The 27,724-nt window shown below is 36.5% G+C and overlaps 2 protein-coding genes across 6 annotated transcripts in view; both read left to right on the top strand.

Moving 5' to 3' along the window:
* Positions 1–23,108, top strand: part of LOC149772672 (uncharacterized) — a 24,608-nt gene extending 1,500 nt beyond the window's left edge. The window contains exons 1-8 of one of the 5 annotated variants that reach the window (XM_089947504.1): positions 563–609; positions 2,284–2,507; positions 13,001–13,082; positions 19,167–19,295; positions 19,584–20,339; positions 20,730–20,795; positions 21,224–21,265; positions 22,044–23,108. In XM_089947504.1, coding sequence (XP_089803630.1) covers positions 19,586–20,339; positions 20,730–20,795; positions 21,224–21,265; positions 22,044–23,107 — 1,926 coding nt within the window. In that variant the 5' untranslated portion in view covers positions 563–609; positions 2,284–2,507; positions 13,001–13,082; positions 19,167–19,295; positions 19,584–19,585 and the 3' untranslated portion in view covers position 23,108. Of the gene's footprint in view, positions 1–562; positions 610–2,283; positions 2,508–13,000; positions 13,083–19,166; positions 19,296–19,583; positions 20,340–20,729; positions 20,796–21,223; positions 21,266–22,043 lie in introns of those variants that run through there. The other 4 variants (XM_089947503.1, XM_089947505.1, XM_089947507.1 and 1 more) reach the window with 4 other exon arrangements.
* The window catches only part of LOC149772671 (uncharacterized), a 50,588-nt gene extending 22,864 nt beyond the window's left edge, over positions 1–27,724 (top strand). Inside the window, exon 6 of the mRNA XM_089947502.1 lies at positions 23,108–27,724. Coding sequence (XP_089803628.1) covers positions 23,108–24,943 — 1,836 coding nt within the window. The 3' untranslated portion in view covers positions 24,944–27,724. The remainder of the gene's footprint in view (positions 1–23,107) is intronic.

Below are 27,724 nucleotides of genomic sequence, written 5' to 3'. Positions count from 1 at the left end.
CCCCATTGACGAGTAATTCATTTGTGCACAGTGCGAACATTAAACCGAATGGCCGCACACGTTCTAAATCAAAGATCAGTCAGTTATGACTAATGCGTCAAGGTTCAGATGGGGTGGGTGGGGTTGGAGGGAACATGAATGTTTAGTTTTGTGGGTAAACACCATGTTTCAGCACACGTCCATACACGGGAGGGGGGCATTATATTTGGTGGAGGAAAAACCCAGCAAGACCCAGGAAAGAAGCACCCACTCACGGGAAGCTATTGGGAAGCTTTCTCACATACCCACGTTCGCCGAGCCCAGACTATGAACCCACGCAGGCAAAGGTGAGATATGGGCAAAGGCGAGAACCATAGAGCACTCAGACAGCCGGAGCCCCAGGGGGAACTCGAATTAAAAGCGTGGAGTTTCGCAATGGAAAACCATAGCATTATTATTATTATTATTATTATTATTATTATTATTATTCATTGTAGTAAGTAAGCAAAGTAATTATGTTATTAATATTTCGCTTTGTCTTTAATAGTAGTTTAGAGATACGTTGCATCGTCTTAATTTACAGACTCCAACAGGTTCTTGCCCGTGCGACGTACCCTTGCAGGTTCACAGGTAGATTCAATTTAACACTCATAATAACCACTTGATTTCACCAGTCTTTCAATAAAACATCTCCATTGTCTCAGTATAAAATATAACAAAAACTATGTATGTATGTATGTATGTGTGTGTGTGTGTGTGTGTGTGTGTGTGCGTGCGTGCGTGCGTGCGTGCATGCATGCGTGTGTGTGTGTGCAATCATGTATGTATGCATGAAACCGATTCGACCTGTTTCTGTCTATCATCTGTTTTTATTTTATTTTCCGAAACGATTTAAAGATATGACACTTTTTTGGTGTTGAGAAAATTCAATATCATGTCTGATAAATTATTCACAAGATTCAAGATGTGTACATACATGTATGTTACCTGTCATACATATTTTTTTCAGAGATGACCATTAATCAAGCGAAATCGTAGCGCAAATGGTCATGTAGAAAATGCGATTTCCTTTCTGAGACTATAACATAAAAGTGATTTATGGGTAAAGTAACATTTATAGATCTTTGAAAATTTATATTTTTTAAAATGAAATAGTCTTATATGTATATTTGAGCTAAACAACACAATGTATCCGTTGTATTCGTCATCCCTCTCCTATGGTCATCCCCTACACATCCGTGCATTATGCATGAGAGATCATGGGTAGAGTGTGTGTGTGTGTGGTTTGGATTTTTAACGTAGCTTTAACAATTTTTCAGTCATATCGCTTCGATGTCTGCAGTGTGACAGTTTATAGTGATGTTTAGCACTGGGGCATCATGCCGCAGACATGTAGCATGATATCCTACCCAGTCACATTATCCTGATACCAGGCCCGCCAGTCCTAACACTAACCTCTTAATGCTGAGTGCCAAGCGAGGCAACTGTTTGTACCATTTTTGTAAGTCTTTGGTATGACTCGACCGGGGATCGAATCCACGACCTCCCGCATCCGAGGCGGACGCTCTAACCACTAGGCCACCGGAGCGGTTGATAATGGGTAGAGATTTACCATGACACGACGCTTTCTAGAACTGACACAAACGCAGTGTTACATCGAAGAATGCAGGGTACTTGAAATGTTATTAAGATGCTTGCGAGTGTAATAAATAATAGTCACCTAGCCAAGAGCTTGTGTCTAAGTTACAGACAAAGGACCAGAAGTCTGTTTTTACATTTGTTGTTGTTGTTGAGTTTAATTATAGTGGCGTCCGCACAATTGTGCATGTGCAACTTTTTTCTGATTGCACCGCAGCCTGCTAGTTGTTCCTGGGGAAGGGAATGGTGCCACCTCCCCCAGGCTTTTATGGGTTCAAGGAACCCTGATAGTTTGGCCTTAATCTATGGGTCCATAAAGGTCCCTTACAGTTGAATGGTTGGCTGTCACTAGTGGGAAGGAGAGCTCGGGAACGGTCCTGGTTGCTTCACATCGCTGGTTTCTTGTTGCATTTACCTGTTGTTGTTTTTTTTTTTTTTTTTCTTAAAATGTTCTAAAAAAAGGGGGGTGTTCTATGCTGTTTATATTGGCTGTTAGTAGAAATCATGTATGAAGAGAGATTTTCAAGGTTATTATGGTATTACTAGTTGAGGTGTTTAGGGTGTGCTTCCTACGTTATATTATTTATAGGTTTTTAGATATTGCCTCTTTAAGTTATGTATTTATTAATGTTTTTAGAGATTGAATGTTATTTATACTTTATTTAGCAAGAGACCGGAGTCCTAGCCGATTACACGGTTCGTTAAGGACATCAAGGACCGGAGTCCTAGCCGATTACACGGTTCGTTAAGGACATCAAGGACCGGAGTCCTAGCCGATTACACGGTTCGTTAAGGACATCAAGGACCGGAGTCCTAGCCGATTACTCGGTTCGTTAAGGACATCTAGGACATCCGATTTTGTGGTTTCCTTAGTTTTTGATAGGTGCTTCGTAAGTGAATTATTTATTAATATTTTTATAAAATTGAATGATATGTTATGGGTTTTTATGTGGGCCTTCTAAATTTATTTAGCTAGTATTTGGGTCTTTTGATTTTGTGGGGATAGTAATTATATTTTGTTCCTTAGCCCTGCTGAGTCTATGAACTTATTTATATTTTATATGCTGATTGTTTATTTTTTATTGGAGTCCATAAGTAACTCTGGGTATGTGTGTGGTGATCCAATCTCTTTTTGGTTTCTGATAAATATTTTCCTAGCGGGTTGATATTTTGGGCATATATTGAATACGTGGTGTAGATCTTCGTTGGTGTGGCAGTTAAAGCAGTTAATGTTTGCTGGTCTGGGTCCTATAAACCTTCCAAAACTGCTTGCTAGTTTAGTTTTTCCAGTTATTATCATGTTTACGGTTTTCTTTTCTAAATAGGTACCCTTAGGTAGCTGTAGGTTCCTATCTACGGTTTTTTGGGTTTCATGGTACTTTTTATCTTTTATGGAAGAGTTCCACAAATCTTGCCATTTTTGGTCTATATATGTTTGTGCAAAGCTTAGTGCTTCTGTAGAGCTATAGTTAAGCTTGATAGAGTTTTGATCTCCTAGTCTGGTTTGTGCAACTTTGTCTGCTGTTTCGTTGCCAGAGATTCCAGTGTGCGACGGTATCCACATGAGCTCGACTAATTGATGTGCTGTGGTGATATCGTCGATTAATTGGCATGCTCTGTCGAGGAATTGTTCCCTAGAGTGTGTATTGCGATTTTGGATCGATTTGATAACCCTTAGGGAATCGCTTATAATGACTGCTTTAGGTATTTGGTTGTCTTTGATCCATTGTAGTGATTCAAGTCTAGCCCAGAATTCAGTGGTGTAAATGGAGCAATAGTCAGGTAATCTGGATCCCGTTTGTATATTGAATTCAGGGATGACTATTGCTGTTGCTGTTCTTGGTGGGTTGTTTGTTTTTGATTTTTCGGTATATATTTTAATATAGTCCGGGTATTTTTGGTTGATTTCGTTTACCAGTACAGGTTTTAGTAAGTTTTCTTGTCCTTCTTTATTGCCTAATTTGGTAGCTTCATTGTTAATCCTTGGTGGTTTTTGTAACCATGGTGATTTGTTCTGGTCTGTATTGTTTGTTACCTGTTTTTTTAGTAGAGGTATCTTTTCTCTTATTTCAAGGATTACTTTGCCACTTGGTGTGTTGGGTATGATTTGGGGTTTGAAGACAACTTTCCACTTGTTTATAGCTATTTTGGTGGGATGGTTGTCTGGGTGGGTATCTAATTGAATGGAGGATCGGAGGACCAGTTCTTGCCTACGTAATTTTAAGGGTAGTTCTCCTGTTAGTGTTTGTAGTTTTTCTAGTGATGTTCAGGGCAGTGTTCCTGGGCATAATAATAAGGCTTTTCTCTGGATAGTGTCAGGTTTTTGTAGTACAGGTTGCTTAGCCGAGTTATAAGCTTGGCAACCGTAATTCAGTTTTGACCTAATTAGGGTTTTATGTATCGTGAGGAGGGTTTCCTGGTTGGATCCCCAGTCAGTCCTTGTGACGTTCCTGAGTAAATTTAGATCTTTATTACAATTCTGGGTGAGTTGTTCAATGTGCTGTTTCCATGTGAGGTGGTTGTCAAAGAACATTCCTAGGAATTTTACTACTGTATCGTATTTGACTAATTGATTTTGTATATAGAAGTTTCGATGGACTAGGTTGTTATTTCGTTTGGGGGTGAATATGATTGCCACAGTTTTTTCATGAGATATTTTGAAACCCCATTTGTCCGCCCATCTCCCTATGTTTTCTGGGCTTTGCTGGATTTCTTTAACTATTGTTTTATTGACAGGATTTCCATTCCTCTATATGCCACTATCATCTGCAAATTGTGACAAGTTTATTTGTGTGGAGGTTGCATTGAGGTCAAGGTCGTTTACCATTAGGTTAAATAGTAGGGGACTTATTACACTGCCTTGCGCTGTTCCATTTTCAAGTGAAAATTCTTCCGAATGGGTGTTGCCTATTCTTGTGGTAATTTTCCGGCCTGTGAGGAAATCGCCAATCCAGTTGAACAAGCGTCCATTTATTCCAAATTGGTTTAATTAGGCCATTAGTCCATTGGTCCATACTAGGTCGAACGCTTTTTCTAGGTCTAGAAAAACCGCTGTGAGGTTGCGACCGGTTTTCCTATGTGCGTTAAAAGCGAGTTTGATGTCTGTTTCCAATCTGAGAAGTTGGTCAGTGGTGGACAGTTTGTTCCGAAAGCCACATTGATTTATGGAGAGTAGGTTATTGGTTTCTAAGTGGTGTTTTAACCTATTTGCGAGTATTGTCTCCATTATTTTGCAAATATTGTTGGTAATGGAGATGGGTCGGTACGAATTTATGTTGTTGGGATCTTTACCTATCTTGGGGATTGGTATTACTATGGCCTGTTTTCATTTGGTGGGTAGGTGGCCTTTATCCCATATCCTATTAAAGAGTTTAATTATGGCTATTGTTATATTGATAGGTAGTTTTTTTATATAGATAATGTAACCTAACTGATCCTTACCAGGGAATGTTTCGTTTTTGGATCGTAGGGCTATCTCCCATTCATGTACTGTGATGTATCTGTTTAGGTGAGATTCTTTTGTTCCTTGGTCTTGAAACATTTGAGGTTGGGTTTCCTCTATTAGTTTTTTGTGTTCTTGAAAGTTTCTGGTGTGGTTATTGTTGCTACTCATGTTCAAAAAATGCTTCGCTAGGAGGTCTGCCTTATCTTTACTTGTTATGGCATTTTTAATTTTTGGGGCTGAGGTAGTTGCTTTCCCCTTTATGGCTTTTATCTTGTCCCATATTTGTTTTAAGTTTAATTTTAGACTCAGTTTAGAGCAAAAGGTTTGCCATAGATTAATTTTAGCAGTTTGTTTGTGGTTCCTATATTTATCATTAGTTTAGGTTAGGGGGTACTTCTAATATTTCATAGTAGATTAGTGTATCTATCCAAAATAAATTGCTAGTCCACCCCCTTTCTGCCCCTTGGGTCTTTTTTTAAAGATTCCCTGGGTATAGCCTTGTAGTTTGGGCAGGCGTTTGTGTTCTTGTGTTATGAGGGTTTCCTGTAGGCAGATTACGTCTGGTTTTACGGCCGTATTATTCAGTTTGTTCTGCAGTTCTGATAGGTTTTTAAAGATTCCTCTACAGTTCCATTGTCAAGTTATTTTATGTGCGTATGTTTGCCCCCTGATATGTTGTTTGTATTCTTTAGAAAATTTGTTTAGAGTAAATTTTGTCGGACTATTTTTTAGAGCCCTAGTGTTTTCTACAGGTTTGATTTTCCGAATCGGTTTTATTCACCGTATTCAAAATGTAATCCCTGGTTTTCTAATTGACCTTGGCTAGAGGTCCTCTACATCCCGTGTGTGCTATATGTGTATAATGCTTTATTTTAGGCTAAGCAGTGAATTACTTGATTTTCTAATTAAAATATTATTGATATTTCACTGCAGTGAAAAAATAACAATATTTTTTCACTACAGGAACTACTTTTTGGGGTCAGAACATACTTACCTTCCTTTGGTTTTGCACCTTAGCAAATTAATAATTAATAATTAGCAGATTAATAATTCCTGTCTGTTATCCTTGAAACTTGTAGTTTGTTATTCTGGAAATATCAGTTAATTTTTATCAATCTGATATGGAACTAATTTTGTGCGCATGTACACATAGCACAGCAGAACATGTACGGTAAACAGCTGACAGTACCATAAGAAATCTTCTCATTCACTGTGTCACAAACTTTAGGTAGCCAACGTATGTGAGCATAAAATAAAAAGAATATTTGCTTGAAACGAGTGAATAACAGATATATTTCATCTCGTGGGTGAAAAACTCTAGTATTTTCACTCGTGGCTACGCCACTCGTCAAAATACTGAGTTTTTCACCCACTCGATGAAACATATCTGTTATTCACTCGTTTCAAGCAAATATCCTCTATATATTGTTTGTATGCTATACGATATATTTTTTGGGATAGCCATCTATTTCAAATTTTACCCAGTTGTCTTATTTCTTTGAGGAAAATATAATTATGATATATTTACATTAATTTTTTTTTTAAAAATAAGGCCTTGTGTTTTATGTGTGTGCTAATATGTGTCGTTCTTCGTTATAATTTCTTTGTTAAAATATATTAGGTCGGCAGGCCTCGAGTTGGGATCCATACTCTTTTTATTCCTCTGTATTTCTCCCCGCTCGAGTTGGGCCGCCTTTTCAGTTTTTATTTGAGCCAAATGAATCCGCAAGATAAATTATTATTTGGAAGAAGAGAAAAAAAGAAAAAAAAAAGAAAAAAAAAATAAACAAGAAAGGCTATGTCCCTTTCGGGTACTATCCTTTTGGGTTAGTATCATAGCTGTCCCTCTCTTTTGTCTCTGTAAAAGTGTTACTCTATAGAAGTGTTACTCGTTTAATTTTCCTATGACTATTACCTGTCCACAGGCTTTCATTGTATCTATTATGTATTCTTTTACTGCATAGAGTGTTTTTTTTTGTCAAAGTTACCATCCAAATATAATATGTTTTGGTATTTTTATTTTTCCCTCTTACATATTTCACTAATTAACTTTATTCTTTTTGCTGTCCTTTCTTCACATTGTATCACTGTATGTTTTTTGCTAAAAAATGCTCTTTTACACAGTGGATATTTCGGCGGTTCTCTGATCATATGCCGTCGCACTGCAACCTCTCCTGTCAACCACGCATTATGCATGTATTTGAAGCAGAGGCTTTGTATTTTAAGCGAACCTAATTTCATCCAATTTCCCCAAGCCCTTTCCCAATTTACATACAAGTTTTCCTGTTCTACTTTGTTGTTTTGTTTGCTAATGATTGTGTCCCTTAGCCATTTGAAAGTTAATTTCTCATCCATCTCCCACAGCTCTTTGATATCCCTATATTTTTGTAAGAATTCTTTTATACCCCTAAATTATCTTGTTACTTCCAGTTTTTTAACTAACTTATTATTCTGGTATATGTCTTTTCTGTTTCTTAAAAAAAAACCAAACCAATATATGTATATTCCCTCCCATGGTGATTTTGGTTCTGCCGATAATTTTTAAAATCTGTTTAATATGTTCGCGTATTTAATTATTGTCGGGTTCGGTATTGCTAGCCCCCCCCCCCCCCCCGCCCCTTCCCTCGATTTGTAAAATGTTTCTTTTTTATGTAATGTGTTTTAAAATCCCTTATATATTCTATTATTGGATTATCAATGGATTTTAATATGAAGTTTACATTTGCATACATGTATGTTTTGGCAACTTGGGCCCGTTCCAGGAGGCAATCTGGCGTCAACGCCCAGATATTTATATTTTCATTTATTTTTCCCATCATTTTCTTATAATTTTCATTTTCTTCTCCTTTCCGGAAGTAAATTCCTAATGCTTTGACTTTTTCTTTAATTAATTGGGCAGGTAAACCAAAGTGTTTGCCCTGCCAGTTTCCTATTTTAAGAATTTCATTTTTTTTCCTGGTTTATTTTCGACCTTGATGCTTTGCCAAATTCTTCAAATTCCTTTACTAGATGTATGAAGGATTCTGGGTCTTTTATACGGTTTATGCAATCGTCAGCGTGTTGTAGCATTTTTATTTCCTCCTTTATGTTTGGAACTTTAATACCTTCTATTTTCCTGTTCAGTCTTATTTTCTTGCTAAGAATTTATATTGCTATTACGTATGATATCATCGATAGTGGGCATCCCAGCCTAACTGATCTTTTAATGTCAAATTGCTCTGTTCTGGCTCCATTAACCTGTACTCTTGAAGTTATTTTATTGTACAGGATTTTAGTCCATTTTTGAAAATTTATTCCAAAACCAACTTTTTCTAATACTTTTTGTATATAGTTATGTTCCAATCTATCAAAAGCTTTCTCCTGGTCAAAAAGTACCATAGCACCTTTTGACCCACTTTCATTTATGTAGTCTATTATTGTTTTTATACTTAATATGTTGTTCTGTATATCCCTCCCTTTAGCACCACATGTTTGGTTTATATTTATTATTGTTCCCATTTCCTTTTTTATTCTTTCTGCTAATAGGTTACTTAAAATTTTGTAGTCTGTGTTTAGGAGGGAGATGGGCCTCCAGTTTTTTTTAGATCCTCTCTATCTCCCTTCCTCTTATATATTAATTTAATAATCCCTTCCCTCATAGTTTTTGTCATGGTGTCGTTTCTTAATAGGATATTGTTAAACAACCATTCTAAGATGGGCGACAACTCGCTGCAGAATTTAGAATAAAATTCCGCTGTGATTCCATCTCCACCTGGGGATTTTCCTTTAGTTTGCATTTTTATAGTGTTCATTATTTCCTCTGTTGAGATGAGATCATCACACAAGCCTTTGTGTTCTGATGAGATCACTTCGCATTCTACATCTTGTAAATACTTGTCTATTATTTTATCTTCTATTTCCTGAGATTTATATAAGTTTGTAAATAAATTTTTTACATGTTCCAAAATTTCTTTTTTCTCTGTTATTTTCCCATTTCTAATTTTTAGGCTTTCTATACATTTATCTCCCCCTCTTCTGAGTTCTTCCCTTCTGTAGAGACCCGCTGCCTTTTCATAGATTGTACTGAATTTTCCGGCTTTTATTTCCTTACTTTTTTGTTCTTCCTCCAATATTATTCTTATTTTATTTTTTAGTATTTTTCCAGCTCTGGTGTATTCTCTTTTTTCATTTGTCTTTCTATTGCCTCTTTCTCCATTTTTTGTTTAGTTAATCTAATTTTTGAATATTTTATTGCTTTTTTTTGAAGGTATTTTTTAGTTTGTCCCATTCTTGAATGATGTCTATGTTTCCTTTCTCTACGAATTTTTTGTTGTTTCTTCTTTTATTTCTTTGATGAATTCTGAGTCTTCCAATAATTTATTATTTAATTTCCATGTCCCACTACCCCACTTGCTTCTATGTTTTATCTTTATTTCTAAATATATTATTTTATGATCTGATACTTTAAAATTTACTATTCCTGCCTCTTTGTAAATCTTTGTATCGAAGTTTGTACACATAAATTTATCCAGTCTGCTTCCTTTATTTGTTTTATATTCATATGTGAATTCCCGTCTTATCATGCTTAATCTTCTATAAGTATCTATAAATTTGTGTTTATTAAAAAAAATTCTTTTTCTGGTTTGAATCTTAAATCGTTGGTTGTTAAATTTCCTGTCCTGTCTATTAAGTCCCCCACCCAATTAAAATGTCCCCCTAGAATTACATTCTCTGTAGTATATTTTTGAGATATTTAGATAGTTTTTCTATGAATTCTTGTTTTTTATATTTGTTTGCTGGCATATAAACATTGACAAAATGTGCTTCCTCTATTATTATATGCAATAATCGCCCTGTAAAAAATAGTCCCTCCACTTTTCTTTCCCATTTTGTCCCTTTTTTATTCTTTTATCAAAGTTGCCACTCACCATCTCAAGTCGTTACCAGTAAAATTATTTGTTATTAAAATTCCGTTTAATTTTTCCTCACATAATGATATAAGTTCTTTTGTAAATCCGTTGTGTGTTTCTTGAAAAAGCAAGATATCTAAGTTTAGGTTTTCGTTATATATTTTTAGAATTTTTTTCTTTATTAATCCCATTTACATTAATTGACAAAACACGGAAGTTTGTTCCCTCCATTTTTGTTCATCCCAAGTAGCCGCTTTTATGGTTGCATGAAGAATTGACTTATGTTTCATAAATTTTTTTATTCCTAAGATTGTGTTTATGTTTAATGATTTATTTCAATTTAGTTTAGTTTATTTTATTTTTTGGGGCGCTTGGCCCGCCCCCCCCCCCCCCTTCCATTGTGCTGTTTTGTGGAGTATCTGTCAGGTTTTCGTCTGTCTCATTTGTGACATCTATAATGCTTACTGTCTCCATGTCTGTTATCGTTTCCCTTGTGTTTCCCGTTTGTTGCGTTCCGTCCACGTCACTTTCAATCTCTGTCCCAGTTTCGTTGTTCTCGTCGCTGTCTTCATCTTCTATTTCACTATCATTTTCGCTATCGCTGTCGCTTCTGTTATGCGTATCTGTTTGTTTATCTGTTTCATTTCTCCATTCTGCTTTCTTTTTCTTTTGTGTTACATTTCTTAAGAGTTTCTTCTCATTTTTGTTATGCGCTGTTTCTGGAGTGTCAGTTCTTATTTCCTCTAACACTCCATCCTGTGATGAACTTGAGCCTGATAGTACTTTCCTTTTCCTCTCTATCAATTGGTGGATTGGTGTTGACGTTATCAGGGTCATTTCAGAGATCTCTAATTTGTCTTCCGTTTCTTTCTCTTCCTGTAGTGAGTTTTCTTCCTTCTGCAGGAGTGCAAACCTATTTTTTTTAGGGTAATTTGCCCCTTATTGAGGGTGGCTTGGGCGCTAGTCTTATTTGTGCTCAGTATGTTTGCCCATTCTGTGTTTTCTTGTACTTGTTCTGTTGGACTGGTTATTTCCCTTTGTTCAGTTTCTCTACAGGGGCTTGTTATTTCATTCTTTTTTCTGGTCTGTGCTATTAGTTCTATTATTTGTGCTTCACTCTCTTGTTGTTTTTGCACTATTGGTGTTGGTGTTGCTGCTTTACTCGCGTATGTGGGTTCTTTTTGTACTGTAGGTTGGGCGTTGCATTGGTTCCGATTATATCCGACTGATTTACATTTGGGGCATGGTCTATCCATTTCGCACCCTCTGTACCAAGATTTCAATCTAAACCCCATAACATAGAAGTAGGTAGGTATTTTCCGTGCTTCCTTTTTTGGCGATATGAGTATTCTCACCCCGGACTTTATGGGTCCGAAGCCCCACATGGTTCCCAATCTGTGTGCTTTGACCTTAGTTCCCAATTTCCTTGCTATCTTCTTCTTTATTTCTTCTGTGTCGATTTCCAGCGGTAATCTAATCCTGATACAAAGACTTCCATCATCTTCTCTTCAATTTGTCTGCTAAATGGCGGAGTTGTCTCGACTCCTGCTGTCAGTCCTTTTACCTCAATAGTTTTCCATGTGAGCAATGGTACTTTGTATTCCTTAGGATACAATACATATTTATTGTATCCTCCGTTCTGCAAACCATCGATCTTTCCAATATCTACTCTCATTGTGTTCAGGGCATTTAAAATCTCCCCTTGCTTGGGAGCATTGGTTGTATTTCCAAAGTTAATAGTTTGGCAGCCGGGGGGTGGGGGTGGTAAGCCAATAAAACTCTGTTTTCCACTTTTGTTTGAAAGTAGTCGCTCAGTTTTGACCCACTGGGTTTGCTTGAGATGCCTATTATGCCAAGGACCATGTTTTCCTGATCCATTTTATCTTTTAAATATTACTCAGATTTTAATTGTTGTTGCACAATGAGGTCTCACACCACTATTGTTAGAAGTTAGTATACTTTTTCATTGGTTCGAAAGAAACCAGGCGGTCAATGTTAACTAATTTTGTGCACAATATTTTTAACACTAGATTGTCAATTCAGATGTTTGTGTCGCTCAGGGTCCCGAGTTCACAAAGATAGATTTAGGTCCAAAATGAATGTAAAAAAATATAGCAAGAAAAAACTAAGTATTTATTTCCCCACAAAGGGGAAACAAAACACAATACAATTCAATACAATACAAAGGTTATACAAAAACAACTGACCTGTCATGCTTTATTGGTGCTGTTTGGAGTTGTGATACATCCATTATTTTTACTGATTTGTTGATAGGGTTGTTTGGTGGCTTGTGTGTTTGCGTGTTTGGATTAAATAGAGCCATTTGTTTAGACCTAGTTTGCATTCTTCTACTTAAACTGCGTCTAGCATTTAATGATGACTTATCTTTTGTTTTTGTCCTAACGCCCAGTCTGCTCCTCAGCTCCAAGTCTCTCCTTTGTTCCTTTGTTTTCTGTTACGTGTTCATATCGTTCCTTTGTTTGAGAGTTCCTTTGTTCACGGCTTGGCGGGTTGCTAATCGTTTCCTCTTTATAGTATTATTTCTTTGCTCTTGTTTTCCTGTTCCTTTCTTCTATGTTAATTGGTGATGGTGATGGCCGCACTCAGTAGAACTTTTAAAATTATACACCAAGCCGGTTTTACAAAGTAAACAAATCAAGCAAACTGAGAGATAGTTTTCAAACTTGACGTTATGGGAATTACGTCACTAAAATAAACAACGTTAGTTTACATATGATAGTTTGTCATTCTATGTAATTCTGAATATATTTAAAGGATATTGAAACAATCGATCGTCACAAAAACCTTACACAATTCTCTCTCGGTAACATGGTGTAATATTCGATAACAGAACTGTATTCATTTGCGAAGTAACTTCAATAAAATTTGCAAAAATATCAGAGCTAAAAAATACGTTTGTTTGCTGTGACGTCAGGAGCGAGACTGATGTTTTTACATATCACGAGAAGTTGTAATGGAAGCATATCATGAGAAGTTGTAATTGATACATTTATTTTTTCTACCAAAATCTACATACATTTTATTCCAGAATCGAGAGAAAAAGCCACCTTTGAAGTGGCTGAGTGCTCTCATTGTGTATTACCTATCAACATAAACAGTTAAGAATATATGTATGTTGACGCGTTCTCTCTCTCTCTCTCTCTCTCTCTCTCTCTCTCTCTCTCTCTCATTAGTCTAGTGATATAATACAAAATGGGACTTCAGTAAGTGACTAGAGGTGGGAGTTGGTGGTATAGATTGATTTGAGGGGTTGGGGTACATGTGCTGGAAACTAACTTGCTCTCCATGGCTAACACCTCTAGCACACTGGAATAGAATTACTTCTTGTCAGCTTATCCGTCCTCACTTGAACCGTATTTACCGTCTTAAATATTCATGCTATCTCGTAATAGCGTAAGAACTAAACCAAAGTTAAATATAGCAATAGCTCTTAGTGCAGACCTCATTTGTTCTAAACAACTTGTATTAAGACTTTAGCAAGATGTTATATCATGTGCTTGAGTTGTCGTGAATCTAGTCAAGGATAGGTATAGACATTACACATTCTAGCTGTAGTGGAGGCCATGGTTGAGCTTTCGATCAAAATTTTACGCATCGAACATACGACACAAACATATGGTTAGATAACTGTTACACTTGGACCGTATAATTAATAAAAATTGATCGATCATCTTTATTTACGCCCAAAACCCTACCGGTGAGACAAGATCAAGGTCATTGGAAAATACTGACTCAAGTTTCAGTCAGCGTTTTTCTTGTATGTAGTAGCAAAACTATGTACTTGTAATTTTGTCTGTATACTCAGTAAGCAGTTTGTTTTCATCTCCATGCATCGCCCATATCCTTTATCAACTTCAAGGCCATTTTAAATTCACGCCAAGAGCTGAGTTTCCACCTAAAGTTTCTCTGTGTGTGTGTGTCTGTTTGTGTGTGTGATTTAGATTTTCAACGTAGCTTTATCACTTTTTAGTCATATCGCTACGATGTCTCCAGCGTGACAGTTTATTGTGATGTCTAGCACTGGCGCAAATGCCGCAGATATGTAGCATGATGTCCCACCCAGTCACATTATTCTGACACCAGGCCGACCAGTCCTAAGACTAACCTCTTAATGCTGAACTCCAAGCGAGGCAGCTGTTAGTACTATTTTTTAAGTCTTTGGTATGACTCGGCTAGGGATCGAACCCACGCCTGCAGCATCCGAGACGACAAAGTTTCACAATCTTCAACAATTCTGAGGAATTGATATAATACTGTACATGTTGAAAAAGTATGATTTTCCTGAAAACTCACCTCAGCCCTTCCTTCAAGCCAGAGACAAGGTAAAGGTCATTTAAAATCATGTTAAAGTATCCAGTTGCCGTACTATGGTCACCAGTTCCAACCTTTCTGAGTTAAAAGTGAGAACCCCCGCAGTAAGGAAAGTCAATCATGCATTTCATTATATGACCAGATAAAGTAATATGAATTGCGTAAGAAGCGTTGATGTCAGTAGCATAGGAAAATGGGCGTTTCGGCTCACCTTGCTCCTCATCAGTCTTATCAACGCAGCCGTAACTGCTAATGCCAATATTCAATAAGCTGCGTTCTTTCGCAAGTAAGATTTATACATTGTCTAGTACTTAGTTCGATTTATTTGAATCACCCGTATAGAAGGACCCGTATGAGATGAAGCTCGAACAGTAGCTGAGGCATTTAAACTCCACATCTTGTGTGTAGACTAACGAGGGCGCTGTTCACACTGAAAACAAACAATGAAGGAAATACAAGGCTTCCAGTGACTTTGCAGAGGAAGGCGTCATTTTCGAAAGCGAATAGAGAATGTCGTCATTTACATTTCAGTGCATATTATGTAGCCAATAAAAATCTTTCAAATACACTGGGTCTTTCAGAGATATTTCTTCTTCTTGCGAACATCATAGAGAATACGAAACTTGACAAAGCAGAAGGTGTCACTATGTAGTCTGGTTCCCTGCTTCGTATGCTCCCTGCGTTGCACTCCGCATACGAAGCAGGGAACCAGGCTACACTAAGTGGCCAAGTCCTATCGAGATCTACTGATCACTTTTATTCAAGGCAGACGACACAATAAATAATAATAATAATAATAATAATAATAATAATAATAATGAGGACTTTGTATAGCGCCTAATCTTTAGAAGCTCTAAGCGCTTAACAACATTAGACAACACCTATAAGATAAAAAAAACATATAATGATATGATTACAAAAACAAACACCATGAAATTAGAAAACATTAAAAAACATGCTGAGAATATTTAAGGTAGGAAACATTATTAGGTCTTTAAGTTTGTTCTTGCAGTCGAAATAAGTGAGTTTTGAGAGCTCTCTTGAATGTGATCGCTGTGTCTTTGTGTCTAAATTCAGTGGGCAATTCATTCCACGTTGCTGGGCCCTGGTATGCAAAAGAACGCTGTCCATATGACTTTGTTTTCATAGTGGGAATAATGAGTATACGATTGTCAGAAGAGGAGCGTAATTATCTTGCTGGTGTGTACACATGGGTGAGGTCGGATAGGTATGTTGGACATGTGTCCGACAGTGAAACGTAGCACATAGATCGAATGGATAGCCAGTATAGGGTACATATCAGCGGGGACGTGTGCTCTGATCGTGGTACTCTAAGTGTGATCCGAGCAGCTGTGTTTTGAACTTTTTCAAGTTTCTGGAGCAGATATTGAGATGAACCAGACAGAATTGAGTTACAATAGTCCAGTCTTGAAAGTACTAATGAACACACAAGTGTTTTAGTGGCATCAACTGAAAGATATTTGCGAATGGAGCTGATGCGTCTCAGCTCAAAAGATGCAGCCTTGCATATGTTCATAACATGTTGGTGCAATGTGAGAGTACTGTCCAGAGTAACACCTAGGTTTCGTACTGATTGTGTGAATTTAATGTTGGTGTTGCTGATATTTATTGTTTGAGGTAAATGATGTGAATGAGAAAGTCTTTGTGTTGTGATCAGAATGGCTTCAGTTTTATCATCATTCATCTGCAGCTTGTTACATGTCATTCATGCATAATTTGGTTCTATTTATCATACGGAGGTTTCTCTTAGTAGCAGATAAAGGTGGAGGGTTAGGGACTGATTCGTCAAGATGGCATATAATTCAGAGGTGATCTGATGCAAGGTCATGGGATACCAGGGAGGACCGTAGAATGTTATCATTAGGTCTATGAAGAATCCAGTCTAAAATGTGACCGTGTTTATGGGTGGGTTGGTTAACTGACTGTTTCAGGTTGAAAACATTAATGGAATCTATGAGTTTTGATGTATTTGGGTTTCCGGGACAGTCAAAGTGAAAGTTGAAATCTCCAAGAATAACCAGGATACCACCTATCGAATTTCCATAGTCCAGGAGATTCGGAAACTGCTTCAAAAAGAGAGAGTCAGCCAGCTTGTTTTTTCTACTAGGAGGAGTTCGGTATAGGCAGAAAAAATGGACTGACCTTTGCTCCAGTGTGAGTGTGGTTTGGACTAGTTCGAAGTTGAATGTTGTGGTGTGGTTAAGACGTTTTATCATGGTGTTCTTTGTGATGACAGCAATTCCACCTCCGCGAGAATTACGGGGAAACGACTTGATGTAGTAACCAGTGGGTGTTAGATCCGCACACTTGGGCTCATTGCCTGATGTTTTTAGCCATGTTTCTGTCAGGGAAAACAGGTCAATATTTTGGTCGTTGATAAAATTAACTATTTCTGTGCGCTTTTCAGGTGGTCCTACTGACTGGGCATTGAATAATGCAATACGCAGAGGTATCTCCTGGATAGTTGACACAAAGGTTGACGAATTAATAGGGATTTGAATTAGGTTATCTAAATTAACGGTCGATTTGTTTTTTAAATTGTTGAGCCGAAATAAGGGAGATAAATGGAATTCTTCTTCCTGTTCTACCCCGGCCAGCTTTGAAACAACGTTTCTTTTTTCGCTTCTGTTTACATTTAGGTAATGATGAATGTAGTCCCAGTTCGTTTAGTCTAGAGCACAATGTAGTGTGGAGAGCCAAGGAGTGAACATTTAAAACAATTAATGAGGGTCCATCGTAGCATAAACGGGTTGACTGGCGAGTATCACGTGATGGCGGTTTGTTCAAAAACAGTGGAGCAAGACAGCTGAGAAAAAGTCTAATTGCTCTCATTTCCAAAACAAGGAGATGAGGAAACACATACGAATTTAACAGCCAATACATAATGAACACAATAACGAAGATGAAAACAGGCAACAAGCAGAAATATCATGAAAACGGCAATAAAAAACGGAACAGCTGCTTCAAGCCGGTTAAGCGATAGCGGCCATCTTGTTTATTAGTCAAATAACAATCAAATAACAATCATAAACATAAAAAGTAAAGAAAATAGACCAAAATGAAAACTAATATCTTAAATATATGCTTAAAAAGGCAGAAAACGGTTAAATTTAAACTATTTACATTTTGGTAAATCATGTAATTTGATTTGGAAAAACACTCTTGCATTTTACTTGCCAAAATATGACCTATTTTCTGATTAAAATAAACGGTATTACAACATGTTATGACAGCAATGTCAATATACGACCGTCCAATTTTTGTTTTTGTTTTAGATGATATGTATTATATAAGATAAGATAACGCCCATTCAAAATTAAGATTGAGATTATGTGTGTTGCATTTAATGCCATCTCAGCAAATTATTGGATATCTGGTACCAAATAAAAGTGAAATTCCAAAAATGTATAAACTAAAAATTGCACAAAACCCTTGGAAGACAAATCCTTACAACTTACTATAATCGTAAAGGAAATGGGTTTTTAATGTGCTTCTAAAATTAAGAATGAGATCGTATGTATGTATGTATGTATGTATGTATGCCTGTAGATAGGTATAACAATTGTTGACGGCACATCAGCACATAATGGCTCTATGGTGCCAAGTACAAGTAAGTTCCAAAAAGGTAAAAACCAAGAATTTGAAATTTTACAATATGAGTATCTGAATTCAAGGACAGATTTCAGAACGAATCTACGTAGATTCGGGTAGGTACAGAAAGGACTACGGCTCCGCACTGGTACTGCAATGCAATTAAGGTTATGTTGTCATAGTTACGACAGCATCTGATTTATTTCGACATGAGATAAAAATTAAGAAAAGACAATGAGAGAATAAACATTGCAAGCATTCTGTTAAATTGTGGTGTGGTGCTATCAGGCAGTTTTATGCCTGAAAAGAAAATGAGTGTTTGGAGATTACTTCTTGTATGCTCAGAAATTTAAAATAATCCGTATCTTGTAATCTTTCACGTATAATGCAGACATTTTGTCCCGTTGTTTTTGTCTCATCGTTGTGCATTACTGTCATAGTCAAAGTAAAACACACTATTGTTAAAAGGATGATAAATGAACTTTGAATTTCCCATCGCCAGGAAATAGCCCCGTAGGGTATGTCAGGCGTACATACATTGAATCATAGCAATTATCTCACATTCAACAACCAGGGATCCTTACACAAACAAATAATCGAACGGATCTGGAGCAATACGACAGGAAAACGCTTTTTATTAGTCAAATCGTTTGTGACCAATTAACATCAAAAGAAAAGAAAAATTGAATGATACAAACACTATTTGAGCACAAAACTTTGATGCCGTTCCGTAACCACAGGGATTTTGTTCAACAATATCTATATGTTCATCAACAGCGGAGGTACACAATTGGCATCTGAAGGGAATCAGATGGAAATCGATACAAATTGCAATAAGACATGGAAGAGCCTCTTTTTGTCCTATATTGCCACAGTTCATTCCATCCTTCCTTGATTGATTGATTGATTGATTGATTGATTCACACTATTTAGTGCCGGATTTATGCCTTCCATGGTCCTAAGTACTGAACATATTATGGTTCCCCCACTCCTGCAAAATTTGAAGCTAAAAAACAAAATACCAAAAAATATTAAAATCCAAAAAGATGGGGAAATACCAGTGTTGTCATCATTCCAAATCAAAATACTCGTTCATACAGATCGAAATAGTCATACATAATTCATTCAATGTAATCATCAGCAATTAATTTGAATTTTTTTCTGGTGCCCCTTTTGGGCTGGTACCCTAACAACACGTGCTTAGTATGCTTAATGGTTAATCCGGCACTGACACTGTTCAGTTGAAACATCCCTCATTTTCTCTTTTGCAGACATTAATATGGCGATCATTAGCTTGATACTATTCCTCGACGGATTTCGGTTTCTCTGTTAATTAGCGCACCCACCAGAATGTAGTTCCGGACTGCATATACTGATTTCCAAAGACTGTTATCGTTTAGGTAAGTTCTCACTCTTACTTCTGTTATGTAGGTCATACAAGTTGGTTTAGTCATGTTTTCAGTTGATGTTTGAATAATTTGATTATATTTTATTTTCAAGATAGGAGTAGTAGATTTTCATTATCTTGGAGTTTAATAAGGAATGCAGAAGCACCGTAAACAACAGAAATAGTTCTTAAAGGGCACGACACGTCGTCTGTTAGCATAAAGTATCTAATCAGTTTAAAAGCTTAGTTTTATAATCTTGCTTCATATGGTTCAAAATGATAAATCTTTTTGTTTTATAAGCAATGGAGTCAGATGTAACTGAATCTCAAAAACTGATGATGGAGAGAGCAACGTCTAGCAAGTATGTATCAACACCGGAGAGTCAGAATTTTGCAAAGCTGAGCCGTCTTTTTGTGGAGTTGCTCCGAGATGTACTGTGGGAAACTTTGACTAAAAGAATTCTTCCTGAAGAACTTCCAAATAAAGTGCGTCAAAACAGACAGAAGCTTGAGACAGCTGGCAAGATGAGAGAGGACCAGTACATGAAAATATGCAGATCTGATGGAAAAGAAGTCTCAAATGAGGATTTTGACATTACTTTATTGTATATGCTGCTAAGAAATTTACCCATGGAGGAGAAAAAAATTCAGCGACCGTGTAACAATTGGGGAGCAGAGGTCTATCCAGAAGAAAAGAACAAAAATGAAGGGGATGACATTGAAAGAATTCGATTAAGGAGAAACCAGGTCTTTGGTCATGTGACAAGAGCATCTCTTTCGAATGGTGAATTTAATCAGATTTGGGCTGATATGCTAGCCGTAGTAAAGCGGTTTGACATTCGTTTAAATCGTTTAAAGACACCTTTCGAGAGTGAAATGGAAATCATACTAAAGGATGCAATGTCATCCCACTTAGCAGAGGATTATATGAAAGACTTTGAAAACCAAAAGGAGTGTCATTCCCAAACAAGAAATATAGCTATGGAAGCCAGACGAGAGGCAGACAAAGTAAAGAAATTGGTAGAAATGACTTTAGAAGAGACAGAAAACGTTAAAAGTATGTTTTTTTGTTTGTTTGTATGAGAGAGAGAATTTGTATGTCAAGTTTTATCTTAAAATGCATATTATGAACATGGAGTAGTGTAAGCTTTTTTGTTAAACTATTTCGACAGCTTGCTCCGAATATTTATTAGGATACCGAACGTTTACAGGTTGATGACATTAAGACAGACACATAAATACACACACACACACACACACACACACACACACACACACACACATATATAGACTGTAGACATTGTACCTAGCATGATATTTTATATTTGAAAAAGCCTGACTATAAATTTGTAATACTTTCCAAAACATTTCAAAGATTACTTCTATTATTTTTCGGTACAAATCATTGTAACAAACTGTGGGCTATAGTTTCATATGTTTGCGACAGGCAGACTGGTTAAAACCGAGAGAAAAGTAGACGATCTTGCAAAAGATGTCAAGAAAAAAAAGAAAGGTAAATACAAAATTTTATAATATGATTGGAACAAAAATATATAGTTTCTTCCATTTTTGCAGCCAATACAAACATCAAGTAAAGAATGAAAGATAGGAATGAGATCATTGTCATATTTGGTTTACACCAGTACCGGTGTTATATATAAATACTTGATTCGTTTCAAAGTTGCAAAGTTAGGTTCTTTATATCACTATGCTAGAAGCTTATATTTTAACACAATACGTTACTATGGAATTCGTTCTCCTATCCAAATCGTAAAAAAGTATAAATATCCGATTGTAGTCAGAAACTTCCCACAGAAAAACTGGCTAGATTGCAGCGACGTTTAGGCTCTTCATTAAAGGAAACGTGCCTCGGATTTACCAACAATCGATGTCGAGCCTCTATTATATACGGTTTAAGTTAAAATCGTATTCTTATTTCAGATGCTGAGCGAGAACCAAATGCGACTTTGAAGATCTTGCTTGGTAAGTGCTTTCACGAGTCTTAAGAGATGCATACTAGTCCATTGCAAAACAGTTGTATGGAAATAGCTTTTACGCTTCGTTTGACACTTGCGTAGCACTGGCTCATTATGTTCAGAAAGAGAGGGACGCTGACGTCAGGATATCAGAAATTGAAGAATATTTCCATTGAAATGGCATTACTTCTCATACTTAATGGTATTCATTGTATTGTCACACATCATCACCGTAAAATGTATTTTCCAAATTGATGTTGAAACTCTTGTAATTATTACATATGATTCTTCTCGGGTACATTAATATACTTTATCTGTTCCTGGTAATCTTAAAATAAAATATTCTTCTTAAAGCTTGATAATCTGTTAGGTCCGGATATTCAGAAAGAAAATGCCAAATAAGTGGGATCGGAATATGCGAAAAGGATAATCTTCGACGACGTATGTCTCTAATGAGGTCACCGCACCGCGGTTTAACAAATATGCTTAGGTTTTTGTATTTGGGGTGTACATAAAATTTCTTTCTCATAATAAAGGCAAACAACATGGATTGATTTAGAACACTAGATAAGTCCATAGGAAATACTAATATTTCTTCAATAGTTTTATTAATGGACTCGGAGGTCTTTATCTTGCAAATCTATGCTTGTGAAAACTTATTTTATTCAGAAGAACAATGCATTTATAGATGGATTTGAGTACAATATAGATCGATACCTGTTTGAGCATTTGTATACAATTGTGTACATGGTTAAAGATTGTGTCCTTTACATATCCATTTCCAGACAAGACCAGAGACAAGCTTAAGCTCTTAGAATCAGAAAGAGAATATTTCCACCCAACAAAAGATTTTAATCAAGCAAAAGACATTCTATTGAATAAGAATCGAGGGTATACAGTCTTTTTATCTGGCAATCCAGGTGAGGGTAAGACAACAGCTGGTTACATGTTACTTCTTGAAATGGAAAAGAGGCGGAAAACATGTTTAATTTTGAATAATCCTGCCGATGCCAAGTATGTAACCCCAGAACATGTGAACATTATTATGGTTGATAATATATTTGGCACTGTTACTTATGATAACTATCTTAGCGGCCTGTGGAGACATTACTTCGATGATTTTAAAAAATGGAAAAATGATAAGGTTAGTTTTGTCTGTACTAGCAGAGAACTCATTTTAAGAGAATGTAGATGGTTATTGGATGAAGAAGATTTCTTCGACAAAGACGGATTTATTTTGATATCGTCTGAAAAACTACAACAAGAAGAGAAGACCAACATATTATTAAAGCAATTGGCCAAGAACAAAGACTCAGAAGAAGTTATTACTCTGAATAAAGATGAAGTGACAAAATGTTGTTTGGAGTTCACTAGCCCATTTGGGTTTCCTTTGTGCTGCCAGATATTTGCTTCTGACATTATCTACTTGAGGCAGAAATCAGATTTTTTTACAAGACCTCTCGAGGCACTGGAAGCCGGAATCAAAGAATTGTGGATAAAAGATGCAAACAAGCCCATGTTCATAGCTTTAACAACCATTTGGAAAATGACCTACACCGCTGAAGAACCGGAATTAGGTTTGTTTGCTAAAAAGGTTAAGCTCCGAGGAAGATTGACTTTATCAGACGTTGGCAAAGAAATTCTGGATGACATTGCTGACAACTTAAAGATCTATCTGCCCAGTGTCTTTTCCATTGATAAACAATTTGAGAAGCTAAATGGGATTTACCTGACACAACATAAAGCAACTTCATGGCAGTCTGAAAGCTATACATTTTCCCATGAAGTTATTGAGGAAGCCTTTGGGAGAGTCCTCATGAAAATAAAACCAGATGCTGCAATACGATAAGGGAGCATGCAATTTCTAGTGAATAATACTTGCACTATAAAGGAGAGCAATGCAAACAAAGAAACTTCCATCATGGATTATCGGGAAAGCTTAAAGATTCCAATTGAAAAACAGCATTATGATGACCTGTTTCAGAAGCTGCTCAAGTCATTGAAAGACTCGAATGATGAATTTGTGGCTGTTCATCATTCAGCTTTTGAGGAGCCAAACTTCATTGACTTCTTCTTTGAGAAATTGATTGGGACAGAAACTAAAGAACTCCAGGAACTCATAGGTAGAAGACATGGGGTTGCATGGGGCTTCACAAAATCTTCGTTTCTCAAGGAGGCACTCGAGCAAAATACTCCTAAAACTGAATTCGTGAGAAGAATTTTGGAAAAGAGGCTTTTGGATCAAATTAATGACAAACGATGGGTGCAAGAACAGAAACAGTCTATGTTTTCTGCAGCATGCAGACTTGGTTTATTCCCACTCTACGAATTGCTCATACAAGAGGGTGTAGCAATTACAAGTGACGCTTTCATCAGAGCAACAATTGCAGGAAATAAGGAGATTGTTGAGGACCTCTTCCGAAGAACAGATACTGATCAGGAGAGCACTATATATGACAAATGTCTTGCGTTGGCTTCCCAAGGGGGTTTCCTCGATCTTGTGAAGCTTTTCGTTACAAAAGGTGCGAACATCGATACCGAGTCACCTCCAAACAATGAAACTCCCTTGTATCTAGCAATACTTCATAAACACGAAGATATCGCTCTATTCTTGATTGCCGAAGGCGCTGATATGAATAAGATGCCGACAAGAAAAATACATAATTCTTGCCTTCACGTAGCCTGCCGGTTTGGTCAGGCACGAGTTGTTGATGCTTTGCTTGAGGCAGATCTCCAGATTGATATGAAGAACAAGAATTGTGTGACACCTTTGCATTTTGCACTGATGTTCAAACACGAAGAAATTGCAAAGAAACTTATAGAAAAGGGTTGTGATATTAACCTGAGCAGTGGACGACTGGACAAAACACCTTTGCACATATCCTCAGAGATGGGATTAGGAAAAATAACAGAGATCCTTCTTGAAAAAGGTACAGATCCCATGGCAAAAGATAAGAAGGGCCATTCGGCCATGCATTACGCTTCCATGTACGGTCACGAAGATATAGTTGTGATGTTGATAAAACAAAATGCAGATCAATCAGAATCCAGATCTTTGAAGCATCGACGAAAGAAGGATATGAAAGGCTTAACCCCTATCCATTACGCTGCGAGAAGAGGCCGTGTAGATGTAGTGAGGTCCTTAATTCAGTCGGGCGTCAATGCTGACCTTCCAGACCTGTATGGCAGGTCTCCATTGTACCTTGCAGCACGGTTTGGACACCAAGAAGTTGTTGAATACCTTCTTAAAGAAAATGTTGACGTTAACTGCAAAGAAACGAAATATGGCTTCACTCCCCTGCACATTGCAACAGACAGACGTCATGCACGTGTAGTGGACAAGCTGTGTCAGCATAACAGCACGCAAATAAATTTACGAGACAGAAGTGGAAGAACCGCACTCCACATCGCCTCGGAACTCGGTGATAAACTTATTATGAAATTTCTGCTGCAGTTTCATGCTGATCCGAGGAGTCAAACTGATAATCTTGATACACCGCTTCACCTATTCAAGAATGCAGGTATCGCTGATATGCTCCTGGCGAAAGATAGCTCCGTAATGAGCTTGAAAAACAAAGATGGAATTTCGCCATTTGAAATTGCCAAAGAAAACAAAGAAAAGGATGGCGATATTCTGAAGGTATTTGAAAAGTACAAGGAGGACATCGAATTAAATCAGTCGTAGAGTTCTCCATGCTATTGACACAAGCTATTTTTATACAAGGACCAGAACATTGATACAGTTTATACAGCTTGTTCACATTGATATAATTGTCGTGCATGTAACGCCCATTTATATATATATATATATATTCTCAGAGATCTCTTAATCTTTACACATACGAAGAAAACTCGCTTATAATTTTCATGTTTAATTCAGATAACAGTCAGCATCGATTATTCTCATGTATGCTCTTCTTCTACGTTTGCATATAAATGTATTGCGACATAGTAATTTAGACGCCATAACTATGGATTATGGTAAAGAAATTTGGAGCTTTTCTTGGCACAGTGCTTGTATATTCACAGTTATGAACATTTCATATGGTTAGTTATCGAGATCGTTGTTTCCGGTGAGAATGTCAATCTATCAATGACGTATGTCAAGGCAAGCACGGTAGACACAATACAATTTTATTCTTAATGCCAAATTTGGAATATATCGCAACAAAACTTGAACGGCAATGAAAAATAATAAGAGCGTCTTGAGCAATTAAAATCAGGAATTGTGTGATTAGATCGAACCATAAATGGCATATACTTACCAGCCAAGAAAAATCGGGAACATAAACTTTTTTAACGCTTAGATTTAGCCAAGTAAACGAAAAGCATGAACTGGTTGCATTCGCATTACAATAGTCCCAATTATATAATAACACGAGACAGACATTTCCCATTCTGGTTTCACTTGTAGAACGAGACTTTGATGAGGAACAAAATATTGGGCGACAGAGAATATATATATATATATATATATATATATATATATATATATATATATATATATATATATATATATATATATATATATATATATATATATTCACGGTAACATTTTGTAAAAAAATCTTTTTTCATGTTGCAAAAGTCTTAATGGCGGACTTGTACAAAATAATTTCAGCTGTTTTTCTCAACTTTGCCAAACTTTTGGTCTTGTTTATTGAAAAATTGAAAATCTTTGACAACAATTATTTCCTCACTCCGAGGATATCTGTATAGTTACACTATAATCGTTGTCTGCTGTTACAGTGTTATGTATATTTTTTTGATACTCTTTGTACATGACTGTATTTATATTTTGTGTAATTATTGATTAAGACTATAAATTGTGGCGATTATATAAAAGGAAGAGTTTACATAGCTAATTTTGTACACGGGCACACACACACACACACACACACACACACACACACACACACACACACATATATACATACATACATACATACATACATACATACATATGTAAACAGGTGTTGTGAAACGTTAGAATGAGTAGCAAAATCTATCACGTGGAGTATATTCGACATATAGTGGTAATTGACTTATGAAGGTGTATTTCTTATTCTTATTTCATATGTAAATCTTTAGACTATTTAATGTTTTGTTTAGATATTATATGACAAGAAATGTTTATTTGGATTATTCATTGGAATAAAAAAATGCTAATTGGACTAAATATTAATTTGGGACTATCGTGAATTATTCAAAGGAGTTGTGAGTAATGCCATTGTGATACATCATATGAACATTTAATGTGGTTAGTTACTGAGATCATTATTTCCGGTGAGAACTTCAATCTATCAAAGATATATGTCAAGGTAAGCCCGGTAGACACAATACAATTTTGTTCTTAATGCCAAATTCGGAATATATCGCAACAAACATTGAAGGGCAATGATAACGGACAAGAGCGTCGTGTGCAATTAAAATTAGGAATTGTGCGATTTGATCGGCTGTTGTCAGACCAGTACATTCGAGGATATGAAATTCATTCGGAACATTCGATTATTTTGGACGGAACTTCCTTTTATGATTTTTTTGTAGTTAATTCATAATACTGTAAGTTCCTCTTACGTTTTCATTTTATTACTTTGAACATTAAATTATTTGTTTAGTTTGACAAAACTTGTTGGTTTTGCATGTTTCTAACACTAAGTGTAAGATCACAGAGGGGATGGAAAGTCAAGCCTTTGAGGTAGGGAATAGAACCCGTTTCATCTGCCTCGCAGTCGGACATGCATAATAGTAGACTAAAAGATACGGACCAGCTTGGATTGCTTCGTGTACCTGGACCGCTGCGATGTGTTAGATGTTCCGTTACAAACCAACAAAAACACCAAAAGAATATGGGCTAATTTGAAGCAGAATTAACCCGTATCATATAAATATATACTGTGTGGGATGCCCAGATATATACTCGTTATGTGGTGGCAACGATAGCTTTCCTTCCAATGCTCAATTGCGTTATTTACTACGTCATTTTCTTCCATTACGCTATTGCCAGTATGATACTCAATTATGTACATTAGTGTCACTTTTGTTAATATTGTGTAAAGGTGCAGAATGAGAACATAAGCAATCAAACTTACGCTTATTAAAAAGTTGTTGTTATTGGTTATTTCTCGATAACGTAGGTTTTGACGAAGTTGACATTTACATGAACGTATTCAATTAAAAATCTATTTATGACACCTGAAGAAAGTCAGGTTTAAAACCAACTCTGGGCTATAATGAATAATTTAGAAAACAAATCGATTCAATCAAATGTTGAGGTTTCAGGAAGAAAAAAATGGTTCCGACATTAGGGTTGAATCTGTACTCGCGTTTAGATACTTGATGCAGTCGTGGACAGCTGTGGTCCTTCGAGTTGAACTATCTAATGTAACGATTTCAAATCATTCACATCAGGCGAAAGCCGTTAGGTAGTTAAATACGAAGGAAATAAACCTATTTGACATTGTGA

Source organism: Sinohyriopsis cumingii, unplaced genomic scaffold (genome assembly GCF_028554795.1).
Source record: "Sinohyriopsis cumingii isolate HCF-2022 unplaced genomic scaffold, ASM2855479v2 utg001292l, whole genome shotgun sequence".
In the NCBI taxonomy this organism is placed as follows: Eukaryota; Metazoa; Mollusca; class Bivalvia; order Unionida; family Unionidae; genus Sinohyriopsis; species Sinohyriopsis cumingii.
The sequence above is the reverse complement of the archived record's forward strand: the minus strand, read 5'-3'. Positions and strand labels throughout refer to the sequence as shown.